Below are 25,895 nucleotides of genomic sequence, written 5' to 3'. Positions count from 1 at the left end.
TTGGAATAAATTCAGAGGAAAACTAATGTTCAGTATGCTTTGATGTTCTGCCTCTGAGTGATAGAACAATGGTCTGTTTAGGGGTGAATTATGCAAACATTGAAAGCTGTGTCTTTTCAGCAGAATTATTTTAGGTCAGTCCTTATAAACTTTTTGTTTCTTCAATTGTAGTCGTTATTAGAATAACATTAAACCTAGCTATTATGTGTTTCTAATGAGATTTATCTGTGGATCAGAAATAGATGGCCTGTTGTTTTCAGTGGCCATAGAGAAACTAAGTGTTTTTGTTAGCACCCTGGGATTTTTTCACCTCCATGGACCACATTAGTTTAAAAAAATCATAGATTATAGCAGCTAAGAAGTACACAGACAATATAACTCTGCTATTCCAAGAACAAAACAGTCCAGGTTTTGTGAAACTAAAACTGTCTAATCTTGAGATTTTTATTTATATTGCAGACAAAAAATACTGGCATTTCTAGGAGTAAATCTAGAATTCGTTGTTCCTGAAATATTGTATCTTTTGGAGGAATCTCTTTGAAAAAAAATATAAAAGCATCTTTTCATATTTTACTAAGCATACGACCTTGTGGATATATCTCTAAGCCCTTAGGCCTTGCAAGGAACCCATGCAAGTACAGGGCTCTGGAGCTTAAGTTGCTTTAGCTTTACAGTAAACCTACATTTGGAAGTAGTAAAAAGATGTGAATCAAGAAGTAAATTGGTTAATGGCTTCATTACCATTAGTTAAATATTTGATAAGGTTGTACATGGATTCGCTTGTTAAATATTAAACCAAATGTATTTGTAACCAGCTAGTTTCCAATATTTCCAATATTTAACTCCATTTGTAAGAAATTCAGATGTCTCTTGACAATATGATCTTTAATTGCAGGGATTACTACCAAAGATGCTTGTATTTGCAGGTAGAATATTTTAAACTTTTCTTGATCTCTACGGCCTTCATTCAGTGCAGCTTAGTCAGAGTGAGTCCCGGGAACATGGAACTATTCATTGTTAAATAATCAGTAGATAAGATTTAGGGTTTTTTGCTTTGTGTTGTTTTTTCTTTTCCTGTGTTAGAAACATTTGTGTCCTCTCAATGTCTAACAATAGGTCTGTAACTCTTCGAATATTTGGTTCATACATTTAGTATTTAAGTTCAACTTGGGGGATATACAGAGGCATTCTTTATTGTTTGTAATGGAACATATAAAATCTCAATGCATTTGTGATTCTCCCACTAGTAGCCTGTTATAAAGATGTAAAGTTTGTTGCATCTGAGTCTATTTATTCAACCCTTCTACTTCCTTTACCTTTGTTTGGCTAACATAAATTATTTTATGTTTCTTTTTAACTAATCAGCGTGACAAATCTTCATATACAGTTTTATTTGAAGCATAGATTGCTCTCTAGAACACATACCATGAGTACCTGTGTGTATCAATGAACACCTGTATTTGGCATTTCTAGTTAAGCAATAACTATTCAAGTGAACAATTCACATTCTTAGCAAGAAACAGAAGAAAATGCTGGATGCTGAGTCATAATTCCTTGGAAATAACAATGCCAAAATGCCCAAGGAAACTCTGGGCAGGGCTATACATTTTCACATATTTCTCTATTTGTTCCCTTGGTGTCAGACCTCTAAACCAAATTCAGAGCATTTGCATGGTGTTGGGGCATAATTCCAATATTTACTCAAAGAGAAATTCTGAAGGTGGTCATTCTACGGAAAGAATAAGTAGGATGGGGCTTAGGCTTGTTGTGTTTGATCTTACCAGTTTTGCTCACTATATTCTGCTAAGGGGCTTCTTTCTTTCATTTTTTGGGCCCTCACCATATCACCCCCATATAGGATGGGTGGTACACTTTAGCTCTGGCTGAACTGTTTTCTAATATAAACTGACTCAAGCTAACACATGAAGAAAGTTTACCAATCTGCTGCTTTTTATGAACTGTGTCTAACTTTGGAGTCAAAGTTGCTCTGCCTTAATTTTGGGGAAATTCCATAAGTTGTGTATCTTAAGCCAGAATGGCATGGATAAATAAGGAGCCTTTGTCTTTATACCCTCTCTTAGAATTCATCATGGAAAGCTTTCTTATTAAGTTGTTTCATTCTACCTTGAATATCTAAATGGAATGTCTCAAGATAAATTCATAATTACATTTTCTTTATTATAATAGTATGTATATAGTATGACATTGACTGTGAATTGGATGTTAGGTTTTATAAAATTTTGAAAATCTGCATCTGAGCTTGTGTATTATTTCTATGTATGCTTAAAATTAGCCAGTGACCTTGCAAAATGTCCGTTAGACACATTCACTATCAAGCAACAATTCCCAGAGCTCAAACATGTCTAGAGGTTTTCTTAGAATTTTCTCTCTACTACAAATTATTGTGCAAGGAAAGAATAGAAATGGTGACTTCTTTCTGAAGCAACAATGGGATCTAAATACCAAATGATTTGATGACCACTGTCATTCATATAAATGAATGAATGAGCATAGGACCATGAAATGGTAAATTTTGCATTCTGTCTTTATTTGAACTTACATTTCTATTATACTTCTGAAAATTATTTTTGTGTTTTTAAGTATTTCTAATCCCTTTTTGCTTTCTTTGCAAAAACACTGCATATAAATATAAATTTTTAAAAAAATTTTCTGGGATCATAAGGCACTACTTGTTAACAGAATTATTCTTACTGGGCTTCATTATAATATTATTACAGCAAATGTGATCAAAATAAGATAATTATTAAACAAAAAGTAAACATTTAGTGGAAAGGTATCTTTTAATGAAATAAATGGGCCTCCTATGTATCTCCAGATAAATAATCTTTGTTGCTAGCTAAGCAGATACAAGGTTTCGTCTCAATTATATTCCCTTTTTGTTTCATTTCTAAAAAAGTAAGCACTGAGTAAATTGTTCACATAATAAAGTAAACAATAATGGAAATTATTTGATTTTAGCAATATCAGTCAGTTCTTTGAAAATTGTTTGTAATGATCTATTAGCTAGCAATTCAATTAAGTCTTCCTTTAATTTTATGAAAAACAGAGAATTGGAAAGCATCTCATTTACAGAAGGATTATTTTTCAGTCAATAAGTTTCTCAACTTCTGAGAAGTTTACCAAAAACATTTACCAAATAATAAATATCTACACTGCTCTTTTATCATTTAGAGACAAATTTTTAATCCAATAAGCTTATGAAGGGTAGAGAAATTAAAATATACACCTTTTTCAATACAGTATTTGTAATTAAAAGTTTTGTCTGTCACATGTTTTAAGTCTATATTTGTGAAAATTTTGGAGATGCAGACTTAGGTCATTCAGTGTGTGGGAAAATGATGCCCTCTAACTTAATTAGTAAAGCCAGTCCCTACTCTCAAACTGATCAGTGAACTAAGATTTAATTTGTCCGAAAATGTCTGAATTGATTTTTAAATTCAAAAACATACTTTAATATGCTTTTGAGGATTATTGTAAAAGCACTGAAAATCAATATAGTATGCATCTTGTAAAAGTTAAGTCAAAATTAAAATGATAACATGAGCTCTAACATATTCATGTGTTTTTGCAAAGAGCTTAATAACAAGAACAAATCTATAGGCTGTTTCTGATACGTATTTTGAAATTATTCGGTGTAATATGCAAATAAGATTATTATTTATTTGTGAAGTAAGAATATGACAAAAGACACAATATTACTTTAGTAAATATGTATCTGAAAGTGTTTTAAGAATCAGGTGTAAACATTCAAAAATACCTTACTTTATATATACGTACTTATGAGCAGATTGCAGTTTTCTCTAATTATTTCCTTATGTGTCTGAACCACTCTCATTTACTAAACTCAGTTCCTTTAGAATATGACCACCACCACTCTTTTAGTGTGAGGTAGGGTCATTTTACCCCCAGCAACTAAGGAAACTCTTAAAATGTCTAGCATGTAACCAGCGCTATCTGTATTTGTTGACTGAATAAAGGAATTCCAGAACAAGTTACAAGGGCATAGGATTGTCAAACTTTATAAAGAAAGCTTAAAAATCACTTAGCCTAGTGATTTTCAACAATCATTCAATCAAGTGAATGGAACCCTGACAGAAATAAAAAGACTTGCTTTTTCTGGGATTCTTGTAGATATGAGAACCCACCTCTGTTTGAAGATAATATCCCCATGATTGCTTGAGTGCAGATGGCTGATTGCATGATAACTGGGGATATTCAGAGATATGCCCGAGATTGTAAAACCACAACCAATTTTTTGCTACCTTATAACCCACATTGCCATTTATTCATTTCTCCATTTGAAACGAGAAACTAGTCATCTACTACGTAGCTTCTCAGAGAGCATCCCCCTCACTACCTTCCCAACAGAGTGATAAACATCTAATTTTTGATGAGCAATTAATTAATGGAGTCAATTCCTATTAACTTAAACAGGAATGAACTGTGAATGTTCCAGAATCTAGGAATTCACGTACATCTTTTCAAAGTTCTGTGCTTTTCTAGCATTCTTTCATAATCATGTTATTTTTTAATGCTACAAATGAAATTATGATCAATATGTCATGAATGATAACCGTTAATACTAAAATAGCAAGATTAACAGAAGGTAGAAAAGCTGATTTAGCACTTTACCTAATAATGAAACTAAAGATTGCCTATTTATTGTAGGAAACAATTTTTGATAAGTAATGTGCATTATTTTTTTAAGAAGTGTAAGCCGCTCTGGTAGGCACCATAGCAATTAAACTTAAAAACTATTTCAAAACTAGATCCAAATTAGTCATATAAGAAATTTATAGTTTAACATATTTTAAATTATAGCTTTTATTACTAACATATTTTAAAATTCTATTTGAAAATCTTGATTGAAAAAACATAAATGTCTAACCAACCTTCAGTTCTTAAGTCCCTCTACAATATTCTTAACATGTGGTCACATACTTCTGCTTGAACAGTTTAAGGCCAAGTAACTCCCTTTCAAATAATTTAAAATATCTTTCCTATACAAAAACCAACCTTCTCTAACTTTTGTCCTGTCTACTAACTCTCAATTGAAACTTTTTCAGATAATGAAAGAAAGCTATTGTTTTTCCTAAATCATCTTTATCCAAGATAAATATATACTTTTTTTTCAACCGTTCCTTATATAACATTATATCAAGTGTTCATGTGTGAAATAACTCTCCTCTTCAAATAATCCACTTCTATTTATCTAGCCCAGAGTATTTCAGTGGGAGCTTAATGGAATTTGGGTTTGGACAATTCTTTGTGTTATGGATCTTGCACACTGCAGGAAGATTAACATCTCTGATCCCATCCATCAAACATTAAAAGTGCTCCAAATTCTAATGAAAACAGATGTGTTCTCTAACATTGCCAACTGTCCCCTACAAAGAATAGATTTTATCTCAGTTAAGAAGCTCTGATGGAAAAAAAAGTATATCAAAATCACAATGATATTATCTCACAACCCTTAGAATGTTTGTTATCAAAAAGACAAGAAATAATAAATGCTTGTGAGAATGTGGTGAAAAGGGAACCCTTGTATACTGCTGGTGGGAATGTAAATTGTTACAGGCATTATGGAAAACAATATGGAAGTTCCTCAAAAAATTTAAAATGGAGCTACCATATGATCCAGTAATCCCACTTTTGGGTACATATCTCAAGGAAATAAAGTCACTATCTCAAAGAGATATCTGCACTCTCATGTTCATTGTATTATTCACAGTAGCCAACCTAAGTGTCCATTAATGGATGAATAGATATAGAAAATGTGGCATATATATAAAATGGAATATTATCCAGCCTACAAAAGAGGGAAATCCTGTCATATGCAGCAGCATGATGAACCTGCAGGACATTGTGCTTAGTGAAGCCAGGCATAGAAAGACAAATACTGCACGATCTCACTTATATGTGGAATCTGAAAAAGTTGGACTCATAGAAGCAGAGTGGAACGGGGGTTGCCAGGGGCTTAGGAGAATGGAGGAAATGAGATGTTGGTCAAGGGTACCAACTTTCCATTACAAGTTGAATAATTCTGGAGATCTAATACATCACATGGTGACTTAGTTAATAATAAGGTATTGTACGCTTCAAATTTGCTAAGAGAGTAGATCTCAGGTGTTCTCACCACACACGCACACACACTCAAACAGTAACTATGTGAGGTGATGGGTATTTAATTAGCTTGACTATGGTAGCCATTTCACAATGTATACACATATCAAAACATGTTGTACACCTTAAATACATACAGTTTTTTAAAATCACCTCTGATAATGTAGGTGGAGTTTTTGTTTTTCTGTTTTGTTTTTGCTTTTGGTAGTCACAAGATCTCTGTTACTTCAAGTCAGCACAAGGATGCTGACCTGGGTGGGACTTGCCAATATTAATTGGTGGACCACAGAACACTTCCTATAATCTAGGTTAATATTAATTATTACCGTTCTCCTAATATATCTATTAGTCCTAAATTCAACCTGTATTTTCCATGTTGTGTGCTGGAATTTCATTAGGGATATGCTAAAATGTCTTGAAAAGATTGATGTGCTATTGTCTGTATTTCTTTGACATGAATGTACAGAAAGAAATGATTTTAGCTTTAGTTGATAAACATGCTGGGTGATCACAGTTTCTTATTCTAGATTTTCATAAAAATTCCTTTAATAATCTATTCTAATCTGTTCTTAGAAACCCTCAGAATTTATGTCAAATTCATTAACTTTTGAAAAACATACTTTTGTTTGTTTTGGAGAAGTGGATTTATATTTCCATTATTCTGCTTTTCTCTAACGTATTCTCTGTTCTTTATACTTTAGCACATTGATTTAATTACCTTATCAGCATCTATCCATGTTTAGAGATACTCCTTTTTCATATTTTTCCATAAAAAATCTTCATTTTCTGAGATTTGATTCTCATGCCTATCAAGTATCTCAGGTGTTACACATTTATTTGCCCGTCTTGTCCCTTCTTTGGGTTACTATTCACGACTCTAGTTTTAACTTCCTCATCTGTATTATCCCTCTTCTCTTGAGTTTCCATTTCTACTCCAAAAATCCACACTTGGCTTCTATTTTAGTGATATTAAACTTATTTTGTATTTGTCTAACTTCTCCCTTTTCTGTATCAAATGATTAATATACTTCTCAATCTAAACTCATATTTCTAGATGTTTACAGTTACTCCTTTGTTTTTTATATTATTTCCTACATTCTGTATAAGATTTTTAAAAATCTTTTTAAAATCAAAATATACTACAAATACCTTTCTCTTTTCCTGGAGTATTGTGATGTTTGCTTCTGAAAACCAGTGTTTGCATCTCATATATCCAGTTAATTCTCTTTCTGCGTGTCTTCACTGCAGGTGCTGTTGCTACAAGTAGCATATGGTATTTTCTGGAGCTTGTTGTTTCCTCATTCAGAACATACACAGTTTATTTGTTAAAAATGGGGCTTTTTCATTCATTCATTTACGCTTGCTTTGTGAACACTAATATAGCTGGATCCACCCATAGAGGTTCTAGATGATGCCAAAAGATATAAAATGTCTTAATGTAGCTTTTTTGGATAATATTGTCTTCTGGATTAACAGCAAAGTTACACAGATTAGAAAGTATATGCCCCACAATTAATTGTAAATAATGAGACTTCAAAGACCATTCTTAACCTTTTAAAAAATTGTATTGTGAATTAAGTGTGTGTGAGAGTGTGTGTCTGTGTGTGTGTGAAGATAGTTTGTGTAAAGAGGTTAAATGTAAGCTAAACACAAAGACAATGTCATATTTTATTTAAATCGCCATGAAGTTCAGAACACCAATAAACCCTTGTCAACTTAAAACTCTCATTGATTTATGAATGTGTGTAATGCAATAAATGTGCATGCCACTTATTCCAGGAAACCTGTAAAACAAGCTATCGAACAAAATACCCAATTCTTCAAAGTAAAATTGAACAACAGCTTCTCAGTTGGACATGTGATTGAACCAAACCTTTTTATTCTAATTATTCTTGGTATTTCCAAATCATTATACCACAATATTTAAGGAAAAGTCATCTATTTTACTACAGGTTTATCTGCTGGGATGCTTTCAAGGTGAATACTCAATAGCCTTCCACACTAACTAAACACATTACCTCATTTAATAAGAATTTTAAATATAGGGTAACCATAGAATGGCATCATTCGGGTTCCAAGTCTACTGTGATACTCTTGGAACTGATAGCTTGTGTGTTTCAGCTTTTTCTTCAGGCCAGCTCTCTTTCTGTTCACAGGATGGCTGTTGTGGTTCAAGGCAACATATGCAAATGAGACAACATTTAGGGATTTCCTGGTAACTCCTTTTAAGCAAAGGAAAACTGTTCCCAGAAATTGCTAATAGATTTCCACTCACTGGCCAGAACTGTGTCCTAAACCCAGCCCTAACACAGTCAGTGGAGAAGGGAATGAGATTACCATGATTGGCTGTCTTAGTCAATCAGGAGTGACTCCCACCTCAATACAGAGTTTAATTCTCTGAGCACGTGGCTGCACAGTAAAAAGCAGATTCCTGGAAGGAATCAATGTTCTCCCAAAAGAGGAAGTAGGAGAAAATGGAAGCACAATCAATAACAAAGAGTGTTAGCCAAGGGAGGACTCACTTAAATATGTTATGATTTCTCTGATGATGACTATTTATACTCTGGAATAAGTAGAGAATGCTAATTGTTACTACTCCATGGAACTTTATAACATGCTAGGACTTATATAAAATGTGCACAAAGAATACTTGGAGGGGCTTCCCTGGTGGCGCAGTGGTTGAGAGTCCGCCTGCCGGTGCAGGGGACACGGGTTCGTGCCCAGGTCCGGGAAGATCCCACATGCCGCGGAGCGGCTGGGCCCGTGAGCCATGGTCGCTTAGCCTGTGCGTCCGGAGCCTGTGCTCCGCAACGCGAGAGGCCACAACAGTGAGAGGCCCACGTACCACAAAAAAAAAAAAAAAAAAACCCACAAAAAAATCATGTGTGATGAGAATTTATTTCCTTGAAACTTCATTTTTCTTGTTAATACAATAAACCGAGTTGCTTTTAAGGTCGGAGAGAGATGTCAGATGGTGTTGTGTTTTACATCTAATGTTAGAGGTCTCCTCGGGCTAATATTAAGCATTTAGAGATTTTTTACAAAATAAGCTTATTTTATTCTGTATCATAATTTTAATTTTGCCTCCACAACTATTACAAAGTAGAAATAATTTATGACATTTTATAAGCATTTAATATTAAGGGGTATGGAGTGTTGATTATTTCTAAATAAATCACTTATGAAGTATATCTTTTTTGTGCTAGAAAAAGATTACACATAATTATGTAAACATATCCCTTACAGGATATCATTTAACTAAGATATATAATTTAAAATAAAGTTACTTGTTAAAATTAGAACTCTCATTGCATCTTGACTGATACCACTGTAGAATTTATCAAAGCTTGCTCAAAAGAAGTGCCAACACCTCTCAATGTTGTCTTTAGTGGCTACTCTTAATCAGTCACAGTAATGGGACACAGCTTTGACGTGGTTGTCCCAATCTATAGCTATAATTATTTCCCATACATTGCAAATGAGGTTGTGATTCATAGACTATTTTCAAATTTAAATTTACACTATTTAGGCAAACACATTTATAGAATATAGTAATCAGTTTGTTAGTTATGCGGGCATCACGTAGAAAATGGAATATGTAATATCATATGTAATATCAGTGATACTGGGAAGAAATTGTTATTAGTCCAAGTATTGATAAATGCGTTTGAATTCATTCTGATAATCTAGTATTTATCAAAGCATCCATCACAGTTCTTAAAATAACTTTGTTTATTTTTTCCTCTGGAAAATAATGCATTCAGGATTATATTTGTGCTTTTATTATTTTATCCTTGGAGTCTGTCAACTGGCTTTATACCAGGAGCTCAAGAAATACTGCATTGAACTGATCTGAGTTGAACTGAATTGGTTAAGTAGTTTTAAGACAAGGAATTGACACCTAAATTCAGTAATTAATCAAGCTAATCAATTGATTCTGACTCTCCCGCTCTCAGAAAGGCTATTTGAATTTAACTTCATGCTTTTAATTAAAATGTTTATTTCCTAAACCAATGTATACGTTATAATAAATAACTATATTTTATATATAATAATATATATTATGTATATATATAATTTCTTCAGATGAGTTTTACCATATTAGGGACAGAATTCTATTCTTTTCACATCACCTTGTACAATTTTCATTGATTTTTTTCCTCTAACCCTGCTGTTCTTATAGAGCTGTCTTATATATGGCCCTTTTTAGGTTTATTTTGTTTGATATTAAATGCAAAATGTGGTATTTTGTTTTTGAGTTCTTTTTCTAAAATTATGTGTTATTATCGATATCCTTTCAAAAGATATTGTGGAGTAATATTAAAGACTGGCCACGAGTATTTATATTTATAGGTAAAGAATAAAAATATTAAGTATAGTTGTGTGAAAGAATAAGGTTGTATTGACAACTGAATCTCAATGTGTTTTAAATACCATCCATGTAGAAGCTCTCAAATGAAATGCAAATTTTTAAGTTTTAATATTAACTAAAAATTAGTTAATTTTTTCTAGGCTAAAAACTGGACTGAGAATTCTGACCTAATGTAATTTTTTTCCTCAAAGCAGTGCCCCTAGTTTCAGATGAAATATAATTTTAAGTTAAGAAGGAAATGTCAAAGCAAATAATTCACACTCGGACAGGTCTTATAAAGTGGTATACGGACTTTCAAAGAATCTAAGATAGCCTCGATTGTTAAGTTGCACCACTATTTTATGAAGTACCACTAAAGAAAAAAATGCTGCACGTTAAAATAAGACACACCAACTCTTTCTTAATATTTAGATTTTTATTTTATAATTACTAAAAGAGCTTTTTTAGACATAGATTATTTTAATCATTTTAATCACTTCTGAATATTTATATGTGCACACACACACATACAAATATATCAGAAAATGTATGTTAAATACATTGCATAAGGCATTCCTAAAACTTCATCCTGTTTAGTATCTAGCTCTTCTACAGTACGTTTTGAGTCAGAGCGCTCGATGTTCATGTTTCCCACATTAAGATTTTTCCCTTTGCTGGTGAGGCAGCTTGTCTTAATAGAGAGAGCCGCCATTTTCTCTGGCAGTTCTATCTAAACTGCTGCACCCGTTCTGTAAATTTCGATGGTGGTACTTTCTTGACCTTACCGGAATGTATCAACAGAAGCTTTTTCAAACAACAATCAGGATTCATATTCATTTCCTTTTTCAAATGGTCCTTAAATGGTCTGACTGAAATATGAGGAATTTCCATTATCTAACCAAGCCACAGAAATAACAACCAAATTCAAGCATACCTAAGCCATGGTAGCAACATACTACCTATGACTGCCCCCCGATGGACAGGAATTGTTAAGAGACCATCAGTGTAAGACATCCTCATTTCTAATATAATGAGGTATGTAAACAGTTGGTGACTTAGAATAAAAAAAATATAGTATTAAAGAAAAGTCACAGTGGAGTATAATAAAAAAAATTCAGCTGCAATTAAGGACATATGTGTGTGTACAAACATACATTATTCTAGAAAATAAAATTCTAACAGACAAGTCATTTATATAATCCCTAGATTTTTGTTAGGTAAATTTACCTGCATTTATTAGGATATTTAGGCAGTTTAGCTATGTCCTGTTGAAAAACTTTTCCATCAAAAGTTGAATAATTATGGTCCTAACAAACTCTGTGTTAAACAATTCTAATTTATTATTTTATGTGCTTGTATATATATGGGTAAAGATAACCAGTCAAATTGATTGGAAAGTATTAAAAAGTTTTCATGATATTCCATGTGACCTAATATTTTTCTTTAATCATTAAAATGTGCTTTCTCAAATTTCAAAATTAACAAATGTTACGAATAATAAATAAATTAATAAATAATAACCCAGCAACTGAATATTTCTTAATGTCCTCTCTACCTCAGGTCCCATAAGTAGTGTTTTGGTGAATAAATACGGTAGCCGGCCAGTGGTGATGGTAGGAGGTTTGTTATGCTGTTTGGGAATGGTCACAGCCTCTTTTAGTACCAGCGTAATAGAGCTTTACATCACCATGGGATTCATTTGTGGTAAGTCAAGTTTTGTTTTCATCTTATTTTCTTCTTAACAGTCCCTGTTGTTTACAAAGCTCTGTCAGAAGCACGAGCAATAGAACATTCTTATTGTTTCCTTTGAATTTCTTTTTTATATCAGACGCTATCTTAAAGTAATGTCCTCTGGTACATCAAAATACTGGCTATAGGCTGGCCAATCAAATTTCAAGCAATGGAAACAGCAAGTTATCAGACATGTTATGTGTTATGATGTAAATGTCAAAAAGAAAACCTCTTTGGTTTGTTTTTACAGTTTCAACATTTAATATTCAGCCAGACTTGTGGACACAGACTTCCTGGCATATAAATAGCTTCATTAAAGAAAATATTTTCATTACTTATTACTATTAGTGTCTGACTTATCACTCATACTAGGTTAAAAATGGTGCCAAAAAGATATTTCCTGGATTCACTGATTAGCTTTAACAATAGAATTGTTGTTGCCTGTATTTTGATTAGTGGTAGAGCTCTGCATGGATATCCCTTCTTTTTCTTACTAAAGGATTCTGTTTAAAAGCTCTGAAAGGCACATTTGCCACTAAAGACAAATATTTTAAAATGACATCCCGTCACTTGATTATAGTTGCTTCTCATGCATGTCGGTAGACGCTAGCTGACCTGCATATGTACATTTGGAAAATACTATCTTTATTAGCCTCAGCAGTAAATTGCATTACACAAATCTACACTCAAAATTTTAAGAAAAATTAGACTTCAACATATAAAGAAATTGAATCATTTCCTTTTGCCCACAGATAAAAAGGTAAATGTATTTCTCTTTTTATGACTTTAGATCAGTCTAACCTTGCATTAATGTATTATTTGATTAAAAAATTAGATGTATTAAAGCCTACAGTAATAGTGATGTTAAAATCTTTCTCTTTACAACCTATGGACAACTCTCTTCTTTTTTGATATGGTAAAACACCTTTGACATTTTTTAAAATATTTATTTATTTATTTGGCTGTGTCAGATCTTAGTTGCGGTACGCCGGATCTTTCATTGTGGTGCACGAGCTCTTCATTATGGCGCGTGGGCTTCTCTCTAGTTGTGTCATGCGGGCTCTACAGCACACGGGCTCAGTGGTTGTGGCCTGCGGGCTTAGTTGCCCTGTGGCATGTGGGATCTTAGTTCCCCGACCAGGGATCAAACCCGCATCCCCTGCATTGGAAGGCGGATTCTTAACCACTGGATCACCAGGGAAGTCCCTCCTTTGACATTTTAAATGAGAATCTTCTTATATCTAAGAACTGTCATGGTGGAGTGAATGCCCTTTCCTTTGTGCAGAAATACTACATACAGGTGACCTTGAACAACATGGGTTTGAACTGCAGGGGTCCACGGTACTACACGATCCATGGATCCATGTTTGGTTGAATCCTGAGGAGAGATGGCTATAAATGATACATAGATTTTTAGCTATGCAGAGAGTGGGCCCTCCCAAACCCCCCACTGTTCAAGGGTCAGCCATATGTCACTTGGCCATAGAATTCAGGCTGGGCCCACAAGTAGATGTATTAGGGAAAAGATGGTTTTGATGTTACTGTGTCACAAATAACAATAGCATTTTATGTTATTCTAGCTTCAGTTCCCTTCCTTTGGGCCTTAACGGCTTTGGTGCTTCTAGTCAGCCATTAAATATACCTATAAGGGATTTATCTTAAGTCATTATCAGCCAAAACTTATTGGTATCTGAAATCAGACAGGTCTAGCTTTTAAACCTGACTCCGCACACATGAGCCGTGTGATCATGGATAAATAAACCCCCTTATGCCTCAGTCTCCCTGTCTTTAAAATGGGAAAATAATACCTCTTTCCTTTGGGAGTTGTTGTCATGATTAATGTAAAAAATGAATATATGGTACTTTACAGAGAGTACCCAGCATTTTGTCACTTTTAAATAAATATTAGCATATAATAATAATCACATCATCATTATATAACATCTTAAAGTTCTAAACCTTACTCGATTTTAGCAAAATCCTTTTTTGTTATTGACGGAATTGGAACTCAAGACTAAGTATTTACCCAGTAGTACACGTAGGTAAGTAGTCGAGGCAGATTTAGATCTTTTTTTTTTTGCAGTAGGCGGGCCTCTCACTGTTGTGGCCTCTCCCGTTGCGGAGCACAGGCTCCGGACGCGCAGGCTCAGCGGCCATAGCTCACGGGCCCAGCCGCTCCGCGGCATGTGGGATCTTCCCAGACCGGGACACGAACCCGTGTCCCCTGCATCGGCAGGTGGACTCTCAACCACTGCACCACCAGGGATGCCCAGATTTAGATCTTTTGATTTCAAATCTCCTGTTCCTTTTACCATATGCCAGACAGGAAATAGATGACCACAATCTCCTAAGGAGAACTGGCATTAACATCTGAAAGCAAAATTCCCGGTGACAGAATGGGGGCACAGGCAGGGAGGATGGCTTAAGGTAAAGAAATTTGAACTTGGAAACTCAATTCCTGGGTTTTAATTTGTGTTCTTCCACTTACAAGCTGCTGCCCATAGTTTTATTATTTAAATGTTGGATCTAATTACACTCATTCTGCATACATCACAAGTATGGCTGAGGTAGAATCAGAGAGCACACTGGCCTGTCACTCTCCAAAGCATGTTCTTGGTTCCTTCTTGTCAGTTTTTAGAAACCCTATTACAAATACTTAATACAACTATTTGTATTAATTTGTATTAGAGGTGTGCAGTAAGTATTTGTACTCAGAACTCAGTGTTCCAGAATCTTAATACTTAACCAATTTGCAATACTGTCTCAATTTACATAAACTGGTAAATGCAGAAGAATTCCTACTTCTATAGATCCTAAAATAATGCAGAATAATGCCCAGGCTAAAGGGGAAAGAGAGGTATCAACAGTTTGTATAAATCAATTGTATTTACTTTTTAAACAAACATTTGTTTCTGTTGCCAAATAGTACCTTGGAGAGCTATAAGAAGTAATTCATTTCTCAAAGGCAATACTCAACACTGTCAAGGTGTCCCTAGAAACAGTAGAAACTTTTGACTCATATAAACAATCAGCTTTAATCCCTGAAATGAGAATATGTTTCAAGCAAAACAAAAGTTACTTATTTTTTAGTTAATACGCATGTACCTCTGTAGTCATGAAATGTGGAATGTGAGGGATAAAGAGCATGAAATCGATGGCATGAATTGATTACTCTTTTTTATTATTTGCATAGCTTTGAAAGAAATATCTCTGGGAGACCTAAGATTATTTATAAATGACAACTTTTTTAGTCTGTTCACTCTATTCCACTCTGAAAGAAAGTATTCACATTTTAAATGCACTCTTGCCCACAAGGAAGATATTTATTCTCTATATGTGTATATAAATATAGAGAGAGGTTAATTTGTTTGTGGAATTAAGTGATTGTAACTAAGAACGAATGAATTCTGTCCCGGTTTCAACCTATTCTATGATTATTGCAACAGAAGTAGAAGTTCTTGGTTTTATTTTTGTGTTTTAAAAAGAAAGGAATATGAACCTGTCATGCCTCTCAGGTGTCCAGTTATGAGAACCTTTTTGTTTACGTGCCATCCTATTGATAATACATAATTATTAAAAATTACTACGTGCTGTTGCATTTTTAGTTCTGCCATTTTCACTTGAATGTACATTTTGAGGAGTAATTTCTTTTGAGTGGCATAATGTGTTTGTGTTTTTTTTCCTTTTGTTTTTTTTAGGTTTAGGTCTAGCCTTCAACCTGCAACCCGCCTTAACAATCCTTGGCAAGTACTTCTATAAGAAACGGCCTATGGCGAGTGGCCTCGCAATGGCAGGAAGTCCTGTTTTCCTAAGTACACTGGCCCCTTTCAATCAGTACCTCTTTAATACTTATGGCTGGAAAGGAAGCTTCTTGATTTTGGGAGGTTTACTGTTGAACTCCTGTGTGGCTGGGTCCCTTATGAGACCTGTTGGACCCAAACTAACTACTAAGAAGTCTAAACAAAAGGCTGGTGAAAAAGTGACTGATCCAGGCATGAAGAAAAGACATAGGAAGAAATCAATATGTGCAAAAATTGATAAGTATTTAGATTTCTCTCTTTTTAAGCACAGGGGATTTCTGATATACTTATCTGGAAATGTCATTATGTTTCTGGGGTTCTTTGCCCCCATTATATTCTTGGCTCCATATGCTAAAGACAAAGGAATTGATGAATATTCTGCAGCTTTCTTGCTGTCTGTTATGGCTTTTGTTGATATGTTCGCCAGACCTACTGTAGGATTCATTGCAAACTCCAAATTAATCCGACCCCGAATCCAGTACTTCTTCAGTTTTGCGATTTTGTTCAATGGAGTGTGTCATCTCCTGTGCCCGTTGGCTGAGGACTACACAAGCCTGGTGGTGTATGCTGTATTTTTTGGCCTTGGATTTGGGAGCGTTAGCAGTATCCTCTTTGAAAGTCTCATGGACCTTGTTGGCGCTCAAAGATTTTCCAGTGCTGTGGGTCTCGTCACAATTGTGGAGTGTTGCCCCGTCCTTCTTGGTCCTCCTCTTGCTGGTAAGAATATTTCTCATCAAGTAAAGCAAAAAGCATAAAATTAATATCCACTAACCAAGACTTTCTTTGTAGTGTAAAATGTGGTTTGTAATAATAGATACTAATTGCCTAAAAGACTGTGGTGTGTTAATTTTAGCCCTTACTATGTGTTTTTAAATTTCCTAATTAGTCTATTTTAGACAAAAATTTCATTCAGAGCCTGGAGTTATGAACTTAAGAATTTAAATTAGACTGATAATTAGCATAATTTTCAGGTTTTTACCTATATCAACTTGTTTTGTGTTTTTAAAAAATGTATCATAAAAATAAAATTCCACTTTATTTTATCATTGATAAACAGATTTCTCTTTTTTATTAAAATGAGTCAAAAATTTGAAGTAATGCTCTCAAAAGGTCAAGATCTGATTTTTGTTTGTTTGTTTGTTTGTTTTTTGCGGTATGCGGGTCTCTCACTGTTGTGGCCTCTCCCGTTGCGGAGCACAGGCTCCGGACGCGCAGGCTCAGCGGCCATGGCTCACGGGCCCAGCCGCTCCGCGGCATGTGGGATCTTCCCAGACCGGGGCACGACCCCCTGTCCCCTGCATCAGCAGGTGGACTCTCAACCACTGTGCCACCAGAGAAGCCCCTGTTTTCTTATTGGTTATATTAATATAGAATTTGTTACATGCTTAAGGAAGGAATACTTTTATAATATCACTAATTGGAATATATGAATAGGAATGCAAGAATGAAGGGAAGTTCATTCAAAGTCATTTTCTTGATCAGATACTTATATTCCATATTTATAACAATTACCTTTAGATTTTAAGATCTAAAATACCGTCAGTGATGCCTATAAAAAATCTCTATGCTAAATTATGTAGTAAGGATACTGAGTAAAGACATATGTATAAGTTCATTTTTGAAGTTAAGACTTTGTTTAGTGTTAGACTTAAATGTTATAAATATTAAATACTTTTTGTTGTCCAGTCTTTTTCAGTAATCACTGTATAGCATTGCTTTAGTTAATGCTAAATGTAGGTATTTACTTAGACCTCTTGGCCTGCCCCCTAATGGTCACAGTAATTGCTGGGCTAAACATAAATTTTTTTCGTGTATTTAAAATCAGTGTTTAAAGTCTTCCTACATGACATCAAGGAATCATTTTGAAAGTGGGAAAATTCATGCTTAAATTGTTAATCTTAAGGCACCATTGACATGTACCTTTTGCTTTTTCATTTGGTCAGGAATGAGTGGTATAGTTGTTGACTTTTTCTGTCCACCAGGACTGTCCTCTGGTATCTAGTACAGATGCTTTGGATGGTATATCTCTCATTATAGATATGCCAGGGCACCAAAACAATTTTCAAAGTGAATGAAGCCAGTAGGTCTTATTCATTTTGGCCAATATATGCCTATCTTTTCATACAGAATTAGTTTTACCAAATGGGTTTTAGAAGTCTATTCATTACCAATAAAATTCTTAGTATCAACAGAGAAAAATCTATTTCACCAGCCATGGTGGGATGAAAAAATATCAAGTCAGCTCAATAGGCATAGTGGATGGGTGCTATGGAAATGAATGAATCTGATTTGGCCATTTCTACCTGGGCTGAGACCTATTTTAATAATATTTACATCAATTTCAGTATCCTTGAGGGCTTATTTTGTTAATATTGCCAAACTATTGCACCAGTGGGATCAGTGGCAGTAATTGATTTGAGGCTCATTGTTGAAGCTTTCAGGCTATAGCCATAACAGAGTAGCCTTTTTTTTATCCTGTTTCTGCCTTCTGTTATCCCTGATATTCCTTGACTTTTACACTGGCTTTTCCTCTATAGCATTCAGTCACTGCTAGCATGGCATCTGGCTTATAGTAGGCACTCAATAAATACTTTCTAATGAATCGCTGTTGTTGCAGTTACTTCTTACACAGTTGCTGCTGCTGCTACTAGTCTTGTTAGTACAACAGTGAAAGGCAGGGAGAGCATGATTTTTATTTTTATTTTTTTCAACTCGAACTTCCACTGCTACATTCAAAAAGAGCTGAAACTTTAGTTCTGGAAATCATATCTGCTTTCTTGATGCTAAAAATTCCCAAAACATTTAGAAACTATGTTGATTTGGCAATACAAAGTGATGATATAATTCTGATGGGGCAAAAGACCTAATGTTTTTGTATTTAGATATGTAATAATCATTGTATGAATAGGAATATTTGACTAAAGTTAGAATGGAAAATTAAATTACACAATTTTTGTTCTGTTTTTTATGTATATATCGTACTTACTCAAATTAACTCCAATAAGTCCATTCTAACATTTACCTAATTAAAGCAGAAAACTTTGTTGAAGTAAATAATTTCACAAGTAGCTAAATTTAATAACAAGCCACTAACTAGATTCTTGTCAGAGTGATGGAAATTATTATTTTTTTAATTTAATTTTATTTATTTTTTTATACAGCAGGTTCTTATTAGTTATCAATTTTATACACATCAGTGTATACATGTTAAACCCAATCGCCCAATTCATCACACCACCATCCCCACCCCCCCACGGCTTTCCCCACTTCCTGTCCATACGTTTGTTCTCTACATCTGTGTCTCAACTTCTGCCCTGCAAACCGGTTCATCTGTACCATTTTTCTAGGATCCACATACATGCATTAACATACGATATTTGTTTTTCTCTATCTGACTTACTTCACTCTGTATGACAGTCTCTAGATCCATCCACGTCTCAACAAATGACCCAATTTTGTTCCTTTTTATGGCTGAGTAATATTCCATTGTATATATTACCACATCCTCTTTATCCATTCGTCTGTCGATGGGCATTTAGGTTGCTTCCATGACCTGGCTATTATAAATAGTGCTGCAATGAACATTGCGGTGCATGTATCTTTTTGAATTATGGTTTTCTCTGGCTATATGCCCAGTAGTGGGATTGCTGGATCATATGGTTATTCTATTTTTAGTGTTTTAAGGAACCTCCATACTGTTCTCCATAGTGGCTGTATCAATTTACATTCCCACCAAAAGTGGAAGAGGGTTCCCTTTTCTCCACACCCGCTCCAGCATTTGTTGTTTGTAGATTTTCTGATGATGCCCATTCTAACTGGTGTGAGGTGATACCTCACTGTAGTTTTGATTTGCATTTCTCTAACAATTAGTGATGCTGAGCAGCTTTTCATGTGCTTCTTGGCCATCGTATGTCTTCTTTGGAGAAATGTCTATTTAGGTTTTCTGCCCATTTTTGGACTGCGTTGTTTGTTTTTTTAATATTGAGCTGAATGAGCTGTTTGTATATTTTGGAGATTAATCCTTCGTCCATTGATTCATTTGTGAATATTTTCTCCCATTGTGAGGGATGTCTTTTCGTCTTGTTTATGGTTTCCTTTGCTGTGCAAAAGCTTTGAAGTTTCATTAGGTCCCATTTGTTTATTTTTGTTTTTATTTCCATTAGTCTAGGAGGTGGATCAAAAAAGATCTTGCTGTGATTTATGTCAAAGGGTGTTCTTCCTATGTTTTCCTCTAAGAGTTTTATAGTGTTCAGTCTTACATTTAGGTCTCTAATCCATTTTGAGTTTATTTTTGTTTATGGTGTTAGGGAGTGTTCTAATTTCATTCTTTTAAATGTAGCTGTCCAGTTTTCCCAGCACCACTTATTGAAGAGACTGTCTTTTCTCCATTGTATATCCTTGCCTCCTTTGTCATAGATTAGTTGACCATAGGTGCATGGGTTTATCTCTGGGCTTTCTATCTTGTTCCATTGATCTATGTTTCTGTTTTAGTGCCAGTACCATGTTGTCTTGATTACTGTGGCTTTGTAGTATAGTCTGAAGTCAGGAAGTCTGATTCCTCAAGCCCCGTTTTTTTCCCTCAAGACTGCTTTGGCTATTCAGGGTATTTTGTGTCTCCATACAAATTTTAAGATTTTTTGTTCTACTTCCCTAAAAAATGCCATTGGTAATTTGATAAGGATTGCATTGAATCTGTAGATTGCTTTGGGTAGTATAGTCATTTTCACAATATTGATTATTCCGATCCAAGAACATGGTATATCTCTCCATCTGTTTGTATCATCTTTAATTTCTTTCATCAGTGTTTTATAGTTTTCTGCATACAGGTCTTTTGTCTCCCTAGGTAGGTTTATTCCTAGGTATTTTATTCTTTTTGTTGCAGTGGTAAATGGGAGTGTTTCCTTAATTTCTCTTTCAGGTTTTTCATCATTAGTGTATAGGAATGCAAGAGATTTCTGTGCATTAATTTTGTATCCTGCAACTTTACCAGATTCATTGATTAGCTCTAGTAGTTTTCTGGTGGCATCTTTAGGATTCTCTATGTATAGTATCATGTCATCTGCAAACAGTGACAGTTTTACTTCTTCTTTTCCAATTTGTATTCCTTTTATTTCTTTTTTTTCTCTGATTACCGTGGCTAGGACTTCCAAAACTACGTTGAATAGTAGTGGTAAGAGTGGACATCCTTGTCTTTTTCCTGATCTTAGTGGAAATGCTTTCAGTTTTTCACCATTGAGAATGATGTCTGCTGTGGGTTTGTCGTATATGGCCTTTATTATGTTGAGGTAGGTTCCCTCTATGCCCACTTTCTGGAGAGTTTTTATCATAAATGGGTGTTGAGTTTTGTCAAAAGCTTTTTCTGCATCTCTTGAGATGATCATATGGTTTTTATTCTTCAATTTGTTAATATGGTGTATCACATTGATTGATTTGAATATATTGAAGAATCCTTGCATCCCTGGGATAAATCCCACTTGATCATAGTGTATGATCCTTTTAATGTGCTGTTGGATCCTGTTTGCTAGTATTTTGTTGAGGATTTTTGCGTCTATATTCATCAGTGATATTGGTCTGTAATTTTCTGTTTTTGTAGTATCTCTGTCTGGTTTTGGTATCAGGGTGATGGCCTCATAGAATGAGTTTGGGAGTGTTTCTTCCTCTGCAATTTTTTGGAAGAGTTTGAGGAGGATGGGTGCTAGCTCTTCTCTAAATGTTTGATAGAATTCACCTGGGAAGCCAGAATGATGGAAATTCTGACTAAACAAATAGGTGTATTTCAGAATCACCTGGAATATGCATATGATAAATAATATGGATTTGTGTATACTAAATTTTGCCAGAATTATTGTTAAGAATTAGATGCCTGCATAAGCAAGAGGCAAAACTAAGTACAAACAGTATAAACTGAAGCGTGTTTAAAAGTCAGTAAGCTTTGCAATTATATGGCAGCAGGCTTGGTTTTCAATGTTCTCAATATCAAATGGATATGGAATTTAAGAAAAAAAAAATGTCCTGAAGAACCTAGGGGTAAGGCAGGAATAAAGACGCAGACCTCCTAGAGAACGGACTTGAGGTTATGGGGAGGGGGAAGGGTGAGCTGTGACAGGGCGAGAGAGAGTCATGGACATATACACACTAACAAACGTAGTAAGGTAGATAGCTAGTTGGAAGCAGCCGCATGGCACAGGGATATTGGCTTGGTGCTTTGTGACAGCCTGGAGGGGTGGGATAGGGAGGGTGGGAGGGAGGGAGAGGCAAGAGGGAAGAGATATGGGAACATATGTATATGTATAACTGATTCACTTTGTTATAAAGCAGAAACTAACACACCATTGTAAAGCAATTATACCCCAATAAAGATGTTAAAAAAAAAAATCAAATGGAACAAAAACTTTCTTCCTGATTAGTTTGGCCTTAATAATTTAGATTCAGACAAAGTGGAAAACTGTGATTAGCCTAAAAAGTGACATGACACTTAACCAAGAGGTTTGGTGAAGCCATTTTACAGAGTAGTTAAGAATACAAGATGCAGACACACTGGTTAGAGCCCAGATCCTGCCACTCACTCACTGGCTGCGTAACCATGGTCAAATTACTGCGTAGTGATCTTGTAAGGATTAAATGCAAAATTACAAATAAAGCATTTAGCCTAGTGCTAGGCATAGAGAAAGCATTTAGTAAATATTACCCCCACTAGGAACCTTATAAAAGCCTCTGAATTTGTCCTAAAGAATGTAATTTTTCCTCTTTATCGAAAAGATAGTAAATGTGGAAAGGTTGAAGCAATCTCAATATGTATGCTATAAATCTATTCATATATATGTTTACATTTGTAAATACATATGTATTTCTACACATGTAGGTTTAAAAATGTATCTCACACATTTATGTATCTATGGATATATACACAAACACATACATACCTAGCTTATCTTGGTTGTACACTTTTATTGAGGGTAGTAATTTTCAATAAACTTAATATACTAGTAATATAATGCAGAATGTGCCTGTAAATGCCTTTACTATGCATATGTGGAAGTCATAATCTAGAATATTTTTTTCTTTATTAAACTCTCATTTAGTATTAACTTAAATAAGAAATAGATATGCAGTGTGGAGAAGAATTTATTTGCAAATGTTAACATTTTATGGCTGATTTATTATGCTGTCTTAAAAGACATTCTTTGTCTCTTAGGTAAACTGGTGGATGAAACTGGACAATATAAATACATGTATGTGGCCTGTGGAGCTATTGTAGTCCTAGCCAGCGTGTGGCTGCTCATTGGCAATGCTATCAACTATAGACTGCTCGCAAAGGAAAAGCTGAAAGAGACAACGAAGAAAACACATACACCTGAGTCCCAAGAATCTGAATCCTTGAAGCCATCTAAAAGTCCTGATGTTAGTGTCAAAAGTCAAACGGCAAAAGGATCAGGGGTTAATCCCTCAGAAAGAGAAACTAATATCTAACAAGAATCACATCTCTCATTTCAGTGTTTATGACTTTCTTACGAGTATTTTTTTTCCAACATATTAGAAGGTTTTTAGTTGAAATGAGGAGTCATAAGTAAGTATGGAAAAGAGATTTTCCTTAATGGCAAAATTTTAAAAAGTTTGTTTTGTAAAATTTATTTGGGCAGTTAAAATTTGAGATTATGCATATAAAGAATTCATGCAATGGGCTTATGTCCATACATGACTCTGGCTGCGGTGGTTAAAATGATTTTAAAGTCTTCCAGTGACTTCCATCTTGGTTATAGAGATCTGAATCCCAAACCACTGGATTAAGTAGTTAGAAGGAGTATGTTTAATCCTGTTAAGACTATCCTCTCCACATTTCATTTTTTATTTGATATTAAAGGGTGAAATGGAATTGAAGGAAATGAATTTTACCCGAACATACACACACTGACACTCACACACTACTTTACAGTGTGGATTTTAAAGATAAGAACATGGGTGAAAATGAGGGTGGCCTTAATTTGAAAATACAACTAACTGCTGCAAAAAAAAAGCATATGCATATATGAAATAAATTTGAAAAAACTCCATTTTAAACTATTATTTCTGAGCATTGTCTGATTTGATTCATGCATGCACGTGATTTCTTTGAGGAGGACCACAAGTACCTGGTGCTAGTGAATAGAACCCTCAAATAATTTTCAGAATTTACTAATATGTAAATCAAATTAAAAGCCTAAATGACTCCTAGCAATGAGCTGTCTATTGATTTTAAAAGGATTTTAGTTAGTAATCCAGAAAGTAATCAGGGACTTCTTTTAACCAAACTCAATTCAGACTCACTGTTATACTGAGACATCGAAGTGGAATCAACCGGAATCCTGGTTGACAGGCTTACACATAGGCAAAATTTTAATTTTTCCCAACATACAGTGGTGATCAGAGGGTTACTGTTATCAGTAATCCATCTGAGTAAAGCTAAGAGTGGGAGGTGCTTATAGTGAGCCCTCCAAGCTCTCTCATTACCCTCTCCTCCATGACAAGCAAAAGCAAAAAACAGAAATCCAAACAGGCTTTTTACTTAGCCACTGAAAATATCTCATATTATAGGAAAGGTAGCACTTGAAAATTCCACCCTCTACCGATAAGCTTTCCTGCTGCCTGCGAGCATAACTAAACCAGGAGACTTAAAAATGGCTTCTAGAACTGGAGGTTGTGTATGATTTGATATATACTTGGAAAGTGTAGATTTAGTTTATAACTTGAGAGAAAGAAGCCTGCAACATGCCAACCCAGGTTAATTTAGCAGTTTCTCATTTTCATAACTATATGAAAACATTTGGGACTGAATCACTCTTGAATACAGAGGCATATGATAGATCTGTGCATTCAGAACTATAAATACCATTTTGAGTAAGTACTTTTAAACAAGAAAGAATTTATACGTTAGCTATAAAGTTATAAATATTCACCTTTATAAATCTGAAGTTTAAATTAAGGTCATGATTAATAAAAAGAATTTAGTTCTTGATTATTGAAGTAATGTCATTCTTAAGATGTCAAAAGGAATCTGCCGTTCTTCTTACTATTATTATTGCAATAGAGGCAGGTGCTATTCTTATTTCCTTTAGGATTGCGCTTGGATTCCAAGCATTTGTGATAGTTAACACTAGGGATTTGATTTGTAAACTTTAGGCACTGTTTAAGCATGTGGCTCATGTTTAGCAAGCTATATAAAATTCCATATTTCAATTAACATTCACTTTTTTACATAAAGATATTTGTATTTTTAAAATATTAACTAAAACAATATGTGCCAATACCATAGGTAAATAAATCAGGGAAAATGTGACAATATATATTTGTTCTTAATTTAGTTTCACCCAATCTTGAGTCTTGAATGAGCTATTTTCATATTATTAGCGTTTGTATTCAACTGTGACTTGTCATAAAAAGTGTGACATCATAAATTGTTCAGTAGCTTTCCAATCTTAAATGTTTCCCAAAAAGTGCCTTGAATTCTCTGAAGATACACATTTAAATTAATATAGATAATAGACCTCTGGGACAAGTAATGATCATGGGGTTTTAGGGCTAAGGCATAGTCCTTTTTATCACCTGCTGGTGGGTGCATTCCAGTGGCTTTCTCCATGGAAGGAGGTTTATTTACTTGCTGATGAGGTTCTTGTCAAGTCAAAACCAATTTGTATTTGTTCTATTGCTCTTTGATCATCTTCTTTAACTTTTCATTCCTAACACTGATTATATTAAATTGTTAAAAAAAGAAAGGGAAGTGAAATTGCACATTCAAAGCACATGACATGATGTATAGTCATGCCTGACAGTAGCACTGCACAAAGTTACAAATATGTATGCCTCTTAATTCCTATACATAAATGTTGAAAGTT

General features: G+C 34.5%; 1 protein-coding gene across 1 annotated transcript in view; it reads left to right on the top strand.

Moving 5' to 3' along the window:
- SLC16A7 (solute carrier family 16 member 7) overlaps positions 1-24,118 on the top strand; it is a 159,474-nt gene extending 135,356 nt beyond the window's left edge. The window contains exons 5-7 of the mRNA XM_030866436.3: positions 12,056-12,199; positions 15,925-16,743; positions 23,222-24,118. Coding sequence (XP_030722296.1) covers positions 12,056-12,199; positions 15,925-16,743; positions 23,222-23,496 — 1,238 coding nt within the window. The 3' untranslated portion in view covers positions 23,497-24,118. The remainder of the gene's footprint in view (positions 1-12,055; positions 12,200-15,924; positions 16,744-23,221) is intronic.
- Positions 24,119-25,895: the final 1,777 nt, after the last annotated feature.

The sequence above is a fragment of the Globicephala melas genome, chromosome 10 (assembly GCF_963455315.2).
Source record: "Globicephala melas chromosome 10, mGloMel1.2, whole genome shotgun sequence".
NCBI lineage: Eukaryota > Metazoa > Chordata > Mammalia > Artiodactyla > Delphinidae > Globicephala > Globicephala melas.
Note: the sequence above shows the minus strand (reverse complement) of the source record. Positions and strands in the feature narration are given on the sequence as shown.